Source organism: Melopsittacus undulatus, chromosome Z (genome assembly GCF_012275295.1).
Source record: "Melopsittacus undulatus isolate bMelUnd1 chromosome Z, bMelUnd1.mat.Z, whole genome shotgun sequence".
Taxonomy (NCBI): Eukaryota; Metazoa; Chordata; class Aves; order Psittaciformes; family Psittaculidae; genus Melopsittacus; species Melopsittacus undulatus.
This window is the reverse complement of record NC_047557.1, coordinates 100,223,554-100,238,544: the sequence shown is the minus strand read 5'-3', so window position 1 is coordinate 100,238,544 and position 14,991 is coordinate 100,223,554. Positions and strand designations below refer to the sequence as shown.

Genomic DNA, 14,991 nt, shown 5'->3' with positions numbered 1-14,991 from the left:
GCTGCAGGCAGGGCACAGATGGCAGGCAGGAGCTGCCCAGATGCTCGGGGAAGGGCAGTGCTCGCCACCCTTTGGGTTGGAGCCGGCATTTCCCCTTCGTCCGGAATAATTACATCTGCCATCAACACAGCCTGACGCCAGGGAGGATCCTGCCCTTGCCTGTCGGTCTGCCGCAGGGGGAATGGGGCTGGAGCCAAAGGAGGAGAGCCGTGGGTTTTTCCATGGGTTAACCCATGGATGCTCTGTGCGCAGAATGATGCCATTCACTTGGCTGAAATCACCGTTTTTATTCCTTTTTTCACATACACACACACGGTTTCAGGTTAAAACAAGGCAGGAGTGATGTATTACAAGGTATGGAGAGGGGAAAACCCTGTTCTTTTGTCCTCCTCCAAAGAGCAGCTGGGTCTGCTTCCCAGCTGATCTCCCCAGCAGGCACCTCTCATTGCCCTGTCCATCTCTTCCCCTTTTCCAAGGCTCTGAGAAAGATCCATGGCAAAGCAACGCCTGGAAATGTACTGCTTTCAAGCCAGTGTGTGGCCTGTGCTGCCCTCAGAAGTTCCCTCTATGAAGTACACCCACTCTTGAGGGCGCACAGATCCGCCCGGCCCCATTAGGCAGCAGCAGGGTAGTGCTGGCAAGCCACCACCTGCATTAAAGCACATCTCTTAACCCCAGGAGGCCCACCTCTGAGCAAGGAGCTCCCGTGCAGGGATGCTCCCGTTCCATCGGCAGCTCTGGAGCCATTCCCAGCCACCTGGAATGCTGCCTGCAAAGAGGGTTCAGGCTGCTGTATGGAGACGGGTGGCTTCGGATGTGTGTAGGGAGATGGAGGCTTGGCCAGGTGAAGGACCAAGGGCAAGATGTGGAGCCTGCTCCCTTCCTCTGCCCTCTCCTGCAGGGTTTTGGGGATGGCCTGGCTGGTACCTCAGAAATCCTGGGAATGGGCAGCCTCGCCAGGCTGAAGGTTAGTCCGGAGCTTGTACATGCGATCTAAGGCTTGTGTGAGGAAGGTACCAGTTGTGTTGATCTCCATTAAGGTTAAGTTGTCCAGCTAGAAGGGAAGAACAGTGGTATCTGTGGCAACAAGGGAGGACAAGGAACTCACACAGCAGCTCCACAGCCTGTGCTTTCCCTTTGGTTATTTGGGTTATTCCAACCTGCCACCCCCCAACCCATCAAACACAAGCACACGGGGTACAAGAGCACCGTTTCCATACGGCACCGCGAGCTGCAAGCAGCCCATAAAGGAGGCTTCAGCATATGGCTTGAGCTCCCAACTGCCATACCCACAGCCCAGGGAGAAGGAAAAACATGCCCCAACCAGCGTTTCCAGGAGCAGCTCTCATCAGTCACAAGCCCACACAATCACACGGCATCTGGAACGCTCCCAAGCACCGCGCTTGGCAAAGCCTTCGCCGCGCGTCCCCACCGCACCTTGGCATGAACCTCCTGCTGCCTGACGAAGCTGTCTGCAGACAGCCGCAGCTTGGCTATCCGGGTGTCCCAGGTATCCTTCACCAGCGTGCGGATCTCGTCGGCCTTGGGGATGTTGTCTGAGGCACTACAGGAAGGGAGGGGAAGCATCAGAACAGGCGAGGGACTCGTATGTTATGTCACCGGTATAAGAGATGTTGGCAGCTCTTCAGCCCTCTGAGGCATAAGCAGAACAGTTTGCTATGGGGGGGGGAACACACCACCCTGCAAGTCAACACTCAAATCCAGCCTGGTGCTTGTGCTGCTGGGATTTCGGGATGGTTTATTTACCCAGGAATGCTCAGCTCTAACGCAGCATCTGGTTCTCACTAGAATCCTTCTGCTCTTTAATTGCCCAGCTGGTACGAGGTGCAAGGAGGGCCAATAACCCGGCCAAAGTCACCAGCAACGGGGAACTGGAAGGACTCAGCTGTGGTTAGAGCCCCGGCTCTGTGCTCTCGTGGCTCTATCAGGGAGTATTAAGTTGAAAGGGCTCTATGAGTTGTGCCACATCCTCCCATCGAGGCAATTCAGCGCCGCCATAAGGACCTTGAGAGATCAGCTCAATCCGCACGGGCAGAGCTGTCAGGGTTATTGTAGCGTGAGTGAAGGAGCTGCGTGCCAAGAGTGTCATCTCCAGAGGAAAAGCCAGTGCTTAAATGACCACCCTGCCATAATCGAGGGCTTAAAGTCAGAAGAGCCTGCGCTGAGCGAATAGGAGCCAGCACATTTCACAAGTGAAATGCCTCAGCAGGCAGGAGTGCAGGCTCTGAATAGCCCTCGGTCTCCTGCTTCTGAGGCTGAGCAAAAGAGCTTTCCTCCTGCAGGAGAGCCAAGCAAGAAGCCTGTGTGCTTGAGGCTGCCGAACAGATTGCAGCCATGGAACGTGTTGCTGATCCTCAAGGCCTCTACGCTCAGCTGCCGCTCAATAGCGCGGCACAACCCCAATTATCAGGCCAGGGAACAAGCAAATCCATGAGGCACGGGAGAGAACTGCTGCGGAGAGATCTTGGCACACCATGGAATGAAACCCCATTAACTCTCACTTCCCCACCGCCCTCTGGGGCTGCTGCCAACCAAAGCCTGTGCTGAGCGTGTGCTGGGGTGGAAACTGTGACAAGACGTTTCCTACTCACTAGTTCAACAGCAGCTTTGTGAGCTCCATGTAGTAGGGGCTGGGCATGCGAGTGAAGGTGTCCTCCTTGCGTTCCTGGTCCCGGATTTCCTCCAGTTTCCCTAACAATACAAGCAGGAATGGTCAGGCACTGACACAGCTTCAACGCTCGTTTTTAGCCCCATCAAACCCATGTGTTGTTTCTGCAGGACGCTGATGACAGGAAAAGGCTTCTGGAATGAAGCACACAGGGATGCTGACACGGATGTTGAAGCTGTGCATAGCGCACACCATGCCAGAAGGCTGGATCTGTCTCAGCTCCATCCCCGAGCCTGTCAGGAGATGTCCCCTACAGCCACAAGGCACTGTCAGTAATGAGTGTTTCTACCCTTAAATGAATACAGCAGGAACACCTGATGCAAGTCCCCCTCTTCCTGCAGCTCTGTTGAGTGTTTACTTCTCCTTCAGCTTCCCTTGAGACTACAAAAGGGAAGGTGTCATCATTCTCACTTTTAAGAGTGAGAACCTCCCATTTCCGATGGAAGATCATTCCATGGAGTGAATGAGCTGGTGATTAACACACAAGTGTGCTCTCTTGGGCCTCCCTCCTCACACAGGGTCATCTGAGGTCCCCGAAGCTCTGTGGGATCTGTAAGTGCTGCTCAGAACACCCCGTCACCACTGGGGAATGCCAAGTGTCAGGGATGGGGATCCAATCTGTTCTTCCTCCGCACCAGAGGAACAGAAGGTAAATACATGACTTTACAGGGAAGATTAAATCTCCTCTCAGGATAAAGAATTCCAGCAGTGGGGAATCAGATCCTCCCTCAGACTTACTTGGTGTTTGTGGAATTCAGCTTCCCAATGAAACAGGGGAAGCTCAGGTTGGATATAAGGAAGATGTTCTTTACTATGGCACAGGGTACCCAGAGGAGCTGTGGCTGCCCCATCCCCGGCAGTGTTGGACAGGGCTTGGGTCAACCTGCTCTAGTGGGAGGCATCCCTGCCCATGGCACTGCCCATGGAACTGGGTGATCTTAAGGCCCTTTTCCAACCCAAACCATTCCATGATTCTATAATGGTGATAAAGAGATTCCCATTGAACTTCTTTCCACTGCACCCAATGGAGCCCAGCCCCGAAGCCCCATCCTTACCAACATCCATCCATTCCGGAGCTATCACCCGGCACTTCTGCCTCTGCTTCAGGTTGATGGCGAGCCAGACAGGCACTTCCACCGGCAATCCGGGATTGAAAGGACCCAGATCCCCCTGTAAGATGAACCAAAGACAACGATAAGGGCTCGGACATGGCAGAACTCACCCGGTAACGTGGCCTTGGCCATAGCCACCCTTGGCACACAGCCCCTGGGCTCAGGCTGAGCACCCAGTGCCAGAGCTCAGCACCCAAGGATGTGACCCCCAGCCAAGGCTCAGGGGGTGCTGCCCCCCACCAGACATGGGCACAGTGCATCATCCCTCTGCTCCTCCCTTCATCCCAACCCTCGATCCCTCCATCCCAGACCCCCAACCCCTCTCCCTGCTCCCAAACACCCCAAACCCTGTCCCCAACCTCCTGCCCCTCAATCCCAACCCCAAAACCCTATCCCACATCCAACCCCCGTCCATCAGCGCCCCAAACCCTGCCCCAACCTCCCCCCCATCCCCAACCCCCAAGTCCTGTCCTCAATCCCCTCAACCCCCAATCCCCCCCCCCAACCAGCCCCATAGGTCCGTCTGCAGCCCCACAGCCCCTGCCCGCCCCCCCGTCCATGACCCCACAGACCCCAATGAGATGGATCCGGTCAAGGCTGAAGTTGGGCACGATCGTCACCAGCTCCTTCTCGGCCAAGAATTCCACCTCGGCCGGCTCCATGGAGGGGGCAGCAGGGACGGGACCGGGATCGGGATAAGGACCGGGATCAGGATCAGGATCGGGACCGGGATCGGGACAGAACCGGCGCTAGGACCAGGACCCGACCGTCTTCCGCGCCCGCCCTCCCTATTGGCTGCGCGCCGCCGAGGCCCCGCCCACTAAACGCCGTTTCCCGCCGCCCGATGCGTTTCGCGGTTTTAGCGTAGGGGCGGAGCCTGGAGGAGCTCGGCGCACGCTGATTGGTCTCTCCCAGACAGTAGGTGGTCGGTGATTGGTTAACACAGAGACCGTGCGCGCGCTCGCTCCGCGCTAAGGCCCCGCGGGGGGAGGGCTGGGTCTGCGCGGTTGGACCAATCGCGATGCCCTCCGGGTGGCGCTTGACCAATCAGCGCTCAGCACTTGTTGCCAGAGCGCTGCGGGGCCTGCGGAGGCCCCGCCCCCATCCTCTGAGCGTGTGCGCGGCCCCCGACACTGCCGCCCCCTGGCGGCCGGGAGGAGCAGTGCCCCACGGGGACGCGCATGGGGCCGTTACCATGGGGTACCGGGGGGGGGGGGGGGGTGCGCGCCCCCATCAGCCTCCATCAGAGCAGGTGTCCCTGTGCAGACACCATCCATGCACCAGCCCCTCCGTGCCCACCTCCATCCATACATCCATGCACCCACCTGGGCACCAATCCGTCCATGCCTCCATTCCTTTCTCTCCCACCCATCCATCCATCCATCCATTCATCCATCCATGCATCCATCCATGCATCCATCCATCCCTCCATTCCTTTCTCTCCATTCCACCTCCATTCCTTTCTCTTCCATCCATCCATCCATCCATCCATCCATCTATCCATCTATCCATTCATCCTCTATTTACCAATGAGCCCTCTGGCTCTCTTTCCATGCACCACATTGTCCATCCCTCCTTCCCTTCCTCCACTCATCCTCCTCCCCTATTCCTCCATCCCTCCCTCCATTCAACCATCCATCCCCCCCCTCTATCCCCCATTCATCCCTCCATCTACCCCCCCCTTCATCCCTTCACCCATTCCTCCCCCCATCCTTCCCTCCATCCATCCCCTCCTCCCTCCCTCCATCTGCCCTGCAGGTCGCCATGGAAACCGAACACCCCCCCCCCCCCCAAATGCTTCCAGCTCCCCCCAATCCTCCTCCCCAGCTGCCTTAGGCTCAGCCTTAGGACACCCATGGGCTCAACCCCAGCCCTTGGGGTGAAATCACCCCGGGGGTACCCCCAGCCTGGGCTATGGGGCTAAACCTCGGTGCTGCCCCACACGGGGGGCTGCAGGAAGGGGTTTTTGGGGTGTGTGTGGGGGGGTGTCCCTCCTCCCCCCCCCCGTTAACGGAGCAGCCCCCACGGCTCCGCAGCTCCACCGGGCGCGCTGTAACCGGCTCCACTCGCGTGTCTTTTGCCATCTGCTGCTGTCATTAAGGAACGAGATTTCCATCTGCTTTCACACTCCCTCCGCATCTCAGGAACCAGCGCCCCCGGCTCCCTCCGGGATGCGGCCGATGCCGAGGGACCGGCGGGGCCGGATGCAGGCGATGTCCGAGCTCATCCGCAACCGGTTCCTCCGATCCGCTTGGACAATGTAGGGGGCAGATCCCTTTGTGCTGCACGGGGTGATGCTGACAAGGGTTGGTTTGGGGGTGCGGAGCCTCGGGGGCTTTATTCACCATGGGGGCCCCGCACGGTGCACCCCATTCCCTGTGCTTTTAGGAGAGCCAAACCGCAGTCACCGGTGTCCAAACTCACCCCGTGTGTCCCTAAGGAGCTGAACCCGAGCTCCGTGCATCCCTGTGGAGCAGGGATGGTATCCCCAGGATGCTCATGGTCAGCATTGGCTGCACGATGGTGACCCCCCGCCCCGCCGGGCCTCTCTGGCCAGCATGGTCCCCGTCGGTGTTGGTGGTGTGACGATGATGGAGGGCACATGTAAGTGCTTCTCTCCTGGGGATGCTGCTCCTGCCTCGTCGCTGCCATTCCCACTGCTCACACACATCTTCAAGCCTGAAGGGATAACCAAAGGGAAGATCAGGTTTAAGGGGATGCGGTTCCCTCACCTCCCTCCCTATCCCCATGGCTCAACCCCCTTACGAGCCACCAGAGAACCCACCACCAGCAGCCAGGTTCCGCCTCGCACCTCCTGGTTTTGGGGTGCCCCATAGGGGTGGATGCAGCATCCAGCCCCCACCCCGATCTCCTGCCGCTGGGTAAAGGGATCACTTTAATCTGCCTTTTTAATCATGAGAAAAGCCCCGTGCGGAGCAGGCAGCGGCCGGGGAGGTTTCTGCTCTTCCCAAGCAGGAAAATGCCCGGAGGGGACAGACACTGATATTTTAAATCTCTTTTTAATTAAGGATAAAGCCCTGCCTTACATAAGGCAGCTGAAGAAGGGGGTGTCTTGTCTCTTACTGCAGGCTCCAAGCTCATCCGAGGGACCTGGAGGCACAGGGGGATGTTTCCAGGCTCTGCCCTGGATATGGGGATTTGGACAGGGACTCCCTGGATGCCTCAGTTTTACCTCTTCAGTCACCTCATATTGGGCTGAGGGAGGGTCTGTGGGACACACTAATCCCTTAACCTCAAGCTGCAGCATCCTCGACACAGGGAGAGTGTGTATGGGTGCAGAGCTCATCTTTGGGCAGTGCATCCCATCACAGCCAGCATCACACATGGGGTTTGAGCTTGGGCAGAGGCAGCTCTGCTCCTTAGAGAGGGATGCTCATTAGCTCCCATCCCTAACCACCCATAGGATGATTAATATGAGCTGCTCAGGGGTCAGAGCTGGGATGCAGCACTAATGGGAGAGACAATATCCAGCCTTTACCCTGCTCACCCAGCGCAGCGAGGCCAGGAGCATTAAAAGCTCCCACCTCCCTCTCTGCAGACATCACTTCTGCCATCCCCAGCCTAACTCCATTAAGAGAATTGAAGTTAGGGGGAAAGCAGATGGGTAGAAAGCTCCTAGGGTGGAATATCCCTGGGGAGAGCAGAGCAATGAAGGATGCTCCGGGCTGACCTCGAGCATCACATCCGTACCCAGAGCATCTCATTCATGCTGGTTGTTTCCCACCTCTAGGGAAACCCACTGTGGGATGCCATCAGCTAAGGATGCTCCAGAGTAAAGGATGCAGGATGGAGCACAGGACCAGACCTTTATATTGTTATAGGGCTGGGATAGCAGATGGGGACATCAGGGTGATGCCTGAGCATCATGTCACCCATGGGACTCCTTAAATGCCACCAGCACACTAAACCACACCAGTCCTGCCCACTTTAAGCTCCTCCATGTATAACCATCCCCAGATGCCTTCATGGAGCAGGAGGGACCCCAGCCCGCTCCCAAACCTACCTTTGAGGCAGGATAACTTGAGCCCCATGTTTTCATCCTCTCAGCAGGACCCAGATCTCCAGCCCTGCCGCTGGTCCTCGCTGCTGGAGCTGCAAGAGAGATGCTGGAAGTGATGCTGGGAGGAAGGAGTGAGCTGGGTTGTGCACTAAAAGCATGCAGCGTGTGTGTGTATGTGTGTATGTATGCATCTATAGGAGCCTGGGCAGAACAGGAAGCATGGGTGCATGGCAGCAAAACCACCAATGTTGTCACAGTGACTCAGTGACTCAATCACTGAGTTTTGGGAGGGCAGAGAAGGAGCCTGTTTCCAGGCAGGGACGGATCCCATCCGGTCCCATCCTGGCTTTTCTGCTCCTGGGATCAATGCTGCAAACATCTGCAGGTGACAAGGTGGTGAATGATGGAATCAGGTTATTTGTGAAGGTAACTGGTGCAGAGGATGCTGATCTGTGGCATTGCATCCATTGGTGCTGAGCCAAAGCAGTGGGCAGCAGTGGGGATGCTTCAAGGAGAGCTTCATCCTGCTCTCTCTTGGCATCACTGATGCTCCAAGAGCTTTCAAGTGGGTAATTCCCACTGTGGGACATCACTTTCAGATGCTGAAACCTATTCTGTGCAAAAACTCCTTTAATGGGAAATCTGCATCCTCCTGCCCACAGCTGCTGGGAAAAGCTCCTTGGGATGAGGGTCAGACACTCAAGTTGGTTCTTCCAAGCTCCATGGCCCTCATAGACACAAGCAAACCCTCTGCTCCCTCTGCATGACCTAACCCACAGCTTCACTTCACCTTTCCAAGCAGCCTGATGTGGCCTGGCAGCAGACAGCAAGAGGAAGTGGGAGCTCATCATTACTGGGATTAATTCTGCTTCTTTTATCAGCTCCCCACAATCACACTGAGTCTTGGCACCCCTTTGGCCAAGGAGCTGCACCAGGGCTGGAAATAAAGCCCCCCATGGGCCTCCCACTTTGTAGCTATAGCCCGAGTATCAGTAAACCTGTTTTGAGGTGAATTCTCTAGTTTTTGACACCATCAAAACCAGCCATCCCCATCTGCTCAGGGTTGGAGGAGGGTTGTGCTGAGGAGACACAGCCCCATGGCACCAGGGGTCTCCTCTTGGACCAGACCCCCCTTGCATGACAAAGCATCCCCTTCCCCATGCTCTTAGCCCTGCATCCGCACCACGGCACTGGGAGAGATGCTCGGATAGAGAAACCCAACCCGCCAGCATTCCAGCAGGATTGCTGGTGGCTGATGGCTTCAGCATCACTCTCGTGTCGGCATCAGGCCAAGGAGTATTTGCTTTCCCGATGAGTTCACGCTCCAAAAACCCCCAGACGCTCATCACAAGCATCACTGAGCGGTGGCCGCGCTGCTCAGGCATGGATGTGGGATGCTCACCCAACATATAGGGTTGGGGATGCACCGGGAAGAGGAGTGGGACCAAAACCAGCCATGGTGCTCCGAGGGGATGACACTTACCCGGTCCTGGGAGCTGGAAACACGATGCCCACAGTTGCATCCCACCTCCCACAGCATCCGGCTGCTCTGGGATGCAGGAGCGTGAGGCTGGGTGGGGAGGTTCCCACTCAGGACCAGTGAGGCAGGAGCAGGTTGCAGCGAGACAGCTTGGGGTTGTTGTAAGGTTGGTTTCTAACCTGGTTAATCAGGTTAGCAGAGCCCCGGCTCCTCCCATCCATCCCCTGCTCCAGCCCCATCCAAGCCCAGCAAAGCCCTTGGGTGATGAGGAAACACTGCTTTACTCTCACCCCGCTGCACAATCCAGCCTGGTGCCAAGAGAAGGAGGAGCAGGAGTGCCCCTTGCCTGCAGCTGAACTGCCTGGACCACTGAGCATCCCTACAAACAGTCAGAGGGGCAACTAAGTGCTTAGAAAGGCAAGCACCAGTTTGGGGTGAGGTGCCCAGCTCCGGCATCCCTGAGATCCTAATGTCAAGAGAGGAATGATGCTCCAGCCTCTGGGAGCATCCTCACCTCCTCCAGCTTCCAGAAAGCGCCTGTCCCCCTTCCAGTCCAACCTGCCATGCCCAGAACCAGCCCAGCACTGGGACCAGTGCATCCCAATGGGTTGGGTACCACCCCGCTGCCAGGATGCCCGGGCAAAGGCTCTGCCTCCGGAGCAGCCGCCTTTGCCTGCATTAAAAGGAGCCAGAGGCTTTTTCATGTTCACCTCCTCCGCAATTAAGAGGCGAGGCCCCGAGACGGTTCCTTTTCAGACGGAGCTGAAAAGCAGCAGTTCACATGCAGGGCGCCGGCGTGTGGGGAATGCCAGCGAGCATCAAACACCCGGAGCCTGCGGGCACAGGAACCGAGGGGAAGGCTTTGAACTTCACCCGGAGATAGGAGAGAACCGATCCCAGGAGCCTGGGAGGTCTCCGGAGGGATCAGAGCATCATGGATGAGACCAAGCCCTGCTGGGATGGGCATAGAGGGGAGCAGGGAGGGGAAGTGGTTTTGCTCCAGTTTGTGCTGGTCTGGTCCTGTTGTGTTCGGTGGAAAACACACAAAGGGCTGATTTCGTTCCTGGTCTGGCTCCTCTGATTCACCAAGTACTGCAAAGCTTCAGGGTGGAGAGCTGGGCAAACAGCACAGGGGAAAGGCTGCAGCCCCAGGCCCCAGATGCAGAGACACTTGCAACCTGAGGCTCCGGTTTTGCCCCAGAAAACAGACAAATTGGTTCAAGTGTTGCTTTGTTTTGCCTGTTCATCTGCAAATAGCTAAAGGATAAAGTCTGAGACAGAGCCTGGCAAGCCTGGTCCTCCCAGACCCCATCACAACAGCATGCAGCATCCCATGAGGCCAGGGACCCCCTCACCAGCAGCACAAATCCAGTCTGAGCAGCAGAAACCCTCCCTTCACATGAACTATTTTGATGCCTCTCTCCAAAACAACCTGTTTACTGCTTTTGGGTGAGAACAAACGGCTCCAAAACACAGGAGGGCTGGAATTAGCCTGACCTGGAGGAGCAGTTGTTGCTGAAACCATTAGCAACCAAAAGTGACGCTTTGCTGCAGCAGGGGAGGTAAACACAAACATCAGCCTGCTAAAATAACTGTGGTTAGCTCTGCGGGCTGCAGCACAGTGTGGTGACAGATAGGCACAAGCACAGCATCACACACCCCTTCCTGTCCTCCCTATGGGCTGGGAAGCAAAGAAACCCTTTGGCAGGTTCATAGCATGAGGTTTGGACACCTCAAGGTGGTAAGTTATGGCCCAGGGCCCCTCCACTGTGCAGCCCTGTTTGCTAGCAGTTGACCAGCACCAGGCAGGTCCAAGCCCCAAACTTGGATGCATCACAGTGGGTCAGATATCTCCTTTCCATGGATGCAGTTCTCCCTCTGGTTCACATCCTTACCAGGAGGTGATTGCTGAGCATCACATTGGGATCACTGGCCAAGCACCACCAACAGCCAGCTGGCCATGGGGAGGAAGAGGATGGGGTCATAAAGCTTCCTTGGATGGTCAGTATGGAGCCAGTGCCCCCAGCCCTGCACTGTCCTTTGGTGACTGGTTCCCAGTTCTTCTCCCAAGGTCAGTGCTTCCCAGCCCACCAGCCCCTTCCTGCGCTGGTGTATGAGGCTGAAGCAGTGGTGATGGGGTGAGGATGGAGGGCAGCTCGTGACTTCACTGGAAGGGGAAGGGTGAGCTCAAGGCTTCCCATACGCCAGCAGAACCACAGGGACAGGGATGTGTTTTGCAGACACTGGCCACAAGAGAAGCTTTGGCTGGAGAGCACTGGAGCTGCTCTGTTGGCTGCCTCCAAAGGAGCTGCTCCTGCACGCACCAGCTGGGCTTGTGTTAGAAAGGAAGGAGGGGAAGCAGCTTTCTGGGTCACAGAGTCCCAGGGTCTGCTCATGCAGGTGACACGTCAGCCTGGCTGTGTGCTAACAGCACAATGAGGCCACTGATCCCCACTCCTGCACTGGGTGTTTTCCAGTCCCATCCTGGCTTAGAAATCACCCTGAAAAGGGGCTGCAGGGCCACTGATGGGCCTTGTGGAAACCGGAGGTGGCAACAAAGCAGTGGGTGCTGGGAGAGGCAAAGGAACTCCCTCCCATCCCTGCATGGAGCTGCACTGCCATCCAGGACAGGCAAGTGGTACCCAGAGGGGCTGCCAGGCGTGGGAAGGGAGGAGGATGTCACGAGGAAGCAGCTGAAGATGCAGGCTGTGGGGAAACTGGAGCAGCTCCAACATTTCCCAAGCACAGGCTCTTGGCAGGACCAGGAGAGTGAAAACCAGCAGGAACTGTGCTAGAAAACACCCCCAAAGAGAATCCATCAGGCTGTGTCAGCAGCCCCAAGAGCGAGGCAGGAGCTGCTGTGGCAGGGAGTAGGAAGCGAAGCAGGAAGCGAGCACATACCTGAAGCACAAAACCAGAGCGTGCCGGGCCCTCCTGCCAGACCTGCATCCAGAGGAAACCACCTCCCTGCCGGGCATGGATCTGGGAATTGGCTTAGGGACCTGGCTGTGGCTGCCGTGCTTCTCGGCTCACTGAGCTCCAGGTTAATCTCAGCCCAGCTTTCCCCTTTTATCCCCTGGTACAACCTCAGTACAGTTTTTCAATTAGGTGCATCCTTTAAGCTCCAGAGCACATTTCTAGGAAGGGATGTGCTGTTTCTCTTGGCCCTCATGGGCTGATGCTGCGCAGAGCAGGACATGCCTGGCACCGATCCTGCCCGCATCCAGCTAAAGTGCTGCCATGCTGCAGCCGGTGCGGCGCTGCCTGGAAGCACTCACGGAGCTACCCGTTACCCCCAGCCCACCTACCGGGTGTTCTTAAGAGCAGCATTCCCTGTCTCCCTCAGCATGGCTCCAGCAGGCTGCTTGGATCACGGACTGCTTTCACCGTTCCCGTTATGGGAGCAGCAAACTGACTCCGTCCTCTCCGGATCCGCATCTGCTGCCCAGCTGAAACCCAAAGGGATATATGCAGCCAGGGTGCACTTTGGGATGAGGAGGCTGAGTGAAAATGTGGTCTAAAAGCGACAGGAAGAAGGAGAATAGATCGATCAAGACTTCAGCAGATACTTGGGCTCAGTGAGGTTGCTTCCTGATGCAGAACTGGTTGCAGGGTGATTGGTGAAGCAAAAGAGGAGTTTGCAGTGCAGGAGTGTGATGTCTGGAGATGTTTAACTCAAGATGGGAATAGCAGAGACTGGGATGGATGGGAAGGAAGCAGCTTGCCCAGCCTGGCCAGCCCCAATACAGCCCAGCTAATACTGGACACAGTGGGCGACCGAGCTCTGCTCCAGGAGCTGAATTAAAACACAATGGAGAAGCCGAGCTCACAAATGCACGCTGAGCACATTTCCCCTTGAGGCCAGTTTCCAAGCTGCAGTCAACCGCAAGTCCACCCCATTAACAGCCTCCTCCATTAGCATTCACGTGCTCTTTCCTATCAGCAATGCCCTCCACCGAGGAGCATCTCGAGACGTTTTACAAATAGCAGCAGCACTGGAGTGCAGCGATTAGGCCTCGAGCCAGGGAGCAGAGAGACCCGGGATTACTTCCTGCATCTGTCACTGTCACCTCTCCTTCACTTCAGTGAGGAATTCTTGGGGGCAGGGGGCTGTCTCACAGGGCACATCACAGTGCTGGAGATGGGCTCTGCACATCTGTCTGCCCCCTGCTCCAGCTGTGCTGGGTGAAGAGGTGGTGGCTCCTTCATCCTGCTCGTCTGCTTCCCACACCCACATGGAATCTTAGTATGGTTTGGGTTGGAAAGGACTTGAATATCATTCAGTTCCATGCTCCCATGAGCTCTAATGAGCTGGAGGAGGTTAAGTGGTAGGTCTTTGCTTGTTTCACACTGACATAGACTAGGGAACATCCTGTGAGCAGCTCAGCTGGCAGATGGGCAGGACAAGGGAGGAAAACCCCAGCAGCACACTGCTTCACTTCCTGAATGCAGGAAAACCCCCTAAAATCCTCATTCATAAACACATCAATGAGCTCAGAGAGAAAATAATACCAGTGCACTCCCTGGGAACAGGTACCTTGCTTGTGAGCACCCCTAAGAACAGCGGAGCAGACACCCCTTGGCTCTTGCCACCCATCTGCTCCTCCCACTAAGGATGCTGCACAAGCCAGAAGGAGCAGAAACCACTTCCCCTATGCATCTAGCCCTAATTCTCCATACAGTTTTAGGGTTGTCCCACTTCTTGGTGAAAACAAACCCTACAGCCCCTCCCAGAGTCTCTGCTCCCTTCTGTGTTTCTCAAGCTGGATGGGTATATGGAGTTTCTGGCATGGTTGGAAGTGCCACGGGTTACTTGTGGCTTGCTGGGTCTCAGGTCATTCTGGTCCTCCATTTCAAACAGAATGGATGTTTGAGCAATGTAAACTCAAGGCTCTTTGTTCTCCCCCTTGTGACTAAAGGATTCAAGGCAAGCACTCACGTAGGTCCAGCAAAGAGTAGTGTGTCCTCCCACTCGAACCCAAGCACTTTGAACTGGTATTTTCAGATACTTGTGGACTCTCTTTATCACTGTTCTGAAATATTAGGGTTAAGAGTGGAAAGAATCCCACATTTTGCATTTCCAAGTGCTTAAAGTCCTGCAGATGAGGTAAAATGCTGGGATTTAAATGTCTGGGCAGGCAAACGCCAAATTTCAAAATCTTGGTGAATAAGGGGGAAAAATAATTAATGCTTCATGTCATTAATTGCTAACAAACAAAAGAAAAAGAGTAGGACACCCCTTCCCTGTGCTGTCTTCCCAGGTTATCACAAGGGCTCCAGTAACAGAGGCACAGATGCCTGCCCCAAGATTTCTTCCCCTCCTGAAGGTTTAAAGGGGGTTACCTTAAGCTCTGATGAATCCAATTGATCGGGCGGCCAGGAAACCAGCATTTGCTCCTGCAGGTAGGTTTGGTACATCAGCAGGAAAGGGGAACATAGGCTGCAGCTTCCTCATTCTTTCACAAGAGCCATGGTGGCTGCGGGCTGCCTGGCTTTATGAAACTGCTGCCTTTTGTCCTGCCTTCAATGCAAATAGGACAGGTGAGATAAGATCTGAGCATTGCAGAGCTTGTCCTTTTTCCTTAAAGCCAGCCTGGGCTTCTGCTGGTGGCAAAACACTCAAAGGACCTCATTGAAAAGCAAACAGAAGATAAAGAAAGGGAAAAGACAAAGCACTAAAAACTGCTCC

The 14,991-nt window shown here is 55.8% G+C and overlaps 1 protein-coding gene and 1 long non-coding RNA gene across 2 annotated transcripts; both read right to left on the bottom strand.

Annotated features, from left to right (window-relative positions):
- Nucleotides 1-171: 171 nt before the first annotated feature.
- On the bottom strand, nucleotides 172-4,503 carry GINS2 (GINS complex subunit 2). Its single transcript, XM_034072967.1, has 5 exons — nucleotides 4,374-4,503; nucleotides 3,745-3,859; nucleotides 2,613-2,712; nucleotides 1,438-1,564; nucleotides 172-1,054 (listed from the first exon to the last, which is right to left on the bottom strand). The coding sequence occupies exons 1-5, from the start codon at nucleotides 4,461-4,463 to the stop codon at nucleotides 929-931; spliced, it is 558 nt and encodes a 185-aa protein (XP_033928858.1). The 5' UTR covers nucleotides 4,464-4,503; the 3' UTR covers nucleotides 172-928.
- A 1,572-nt stretch (nucleotides 4,504-6,075) lies between these two features.
- Nucleotides 6,076-9,447, bottom strand: LOC115947025 (uncharacterized). Its single transcript, XR_004081013.2, has 3 exons — nucleotides 9,306-9,447; nucleotides 7,826-7,914; nucleotides 6,076-6,480 (listed from the first exon to the last, which is right to left on the bottom strand). It is a non-coding gene; the product is annotated as an uncharacterized lncRNA (long non-coding RNA).
- Between the last annotated feature and the right edge of the window lie 5,544 nt (nucleotides 9,448-14,991).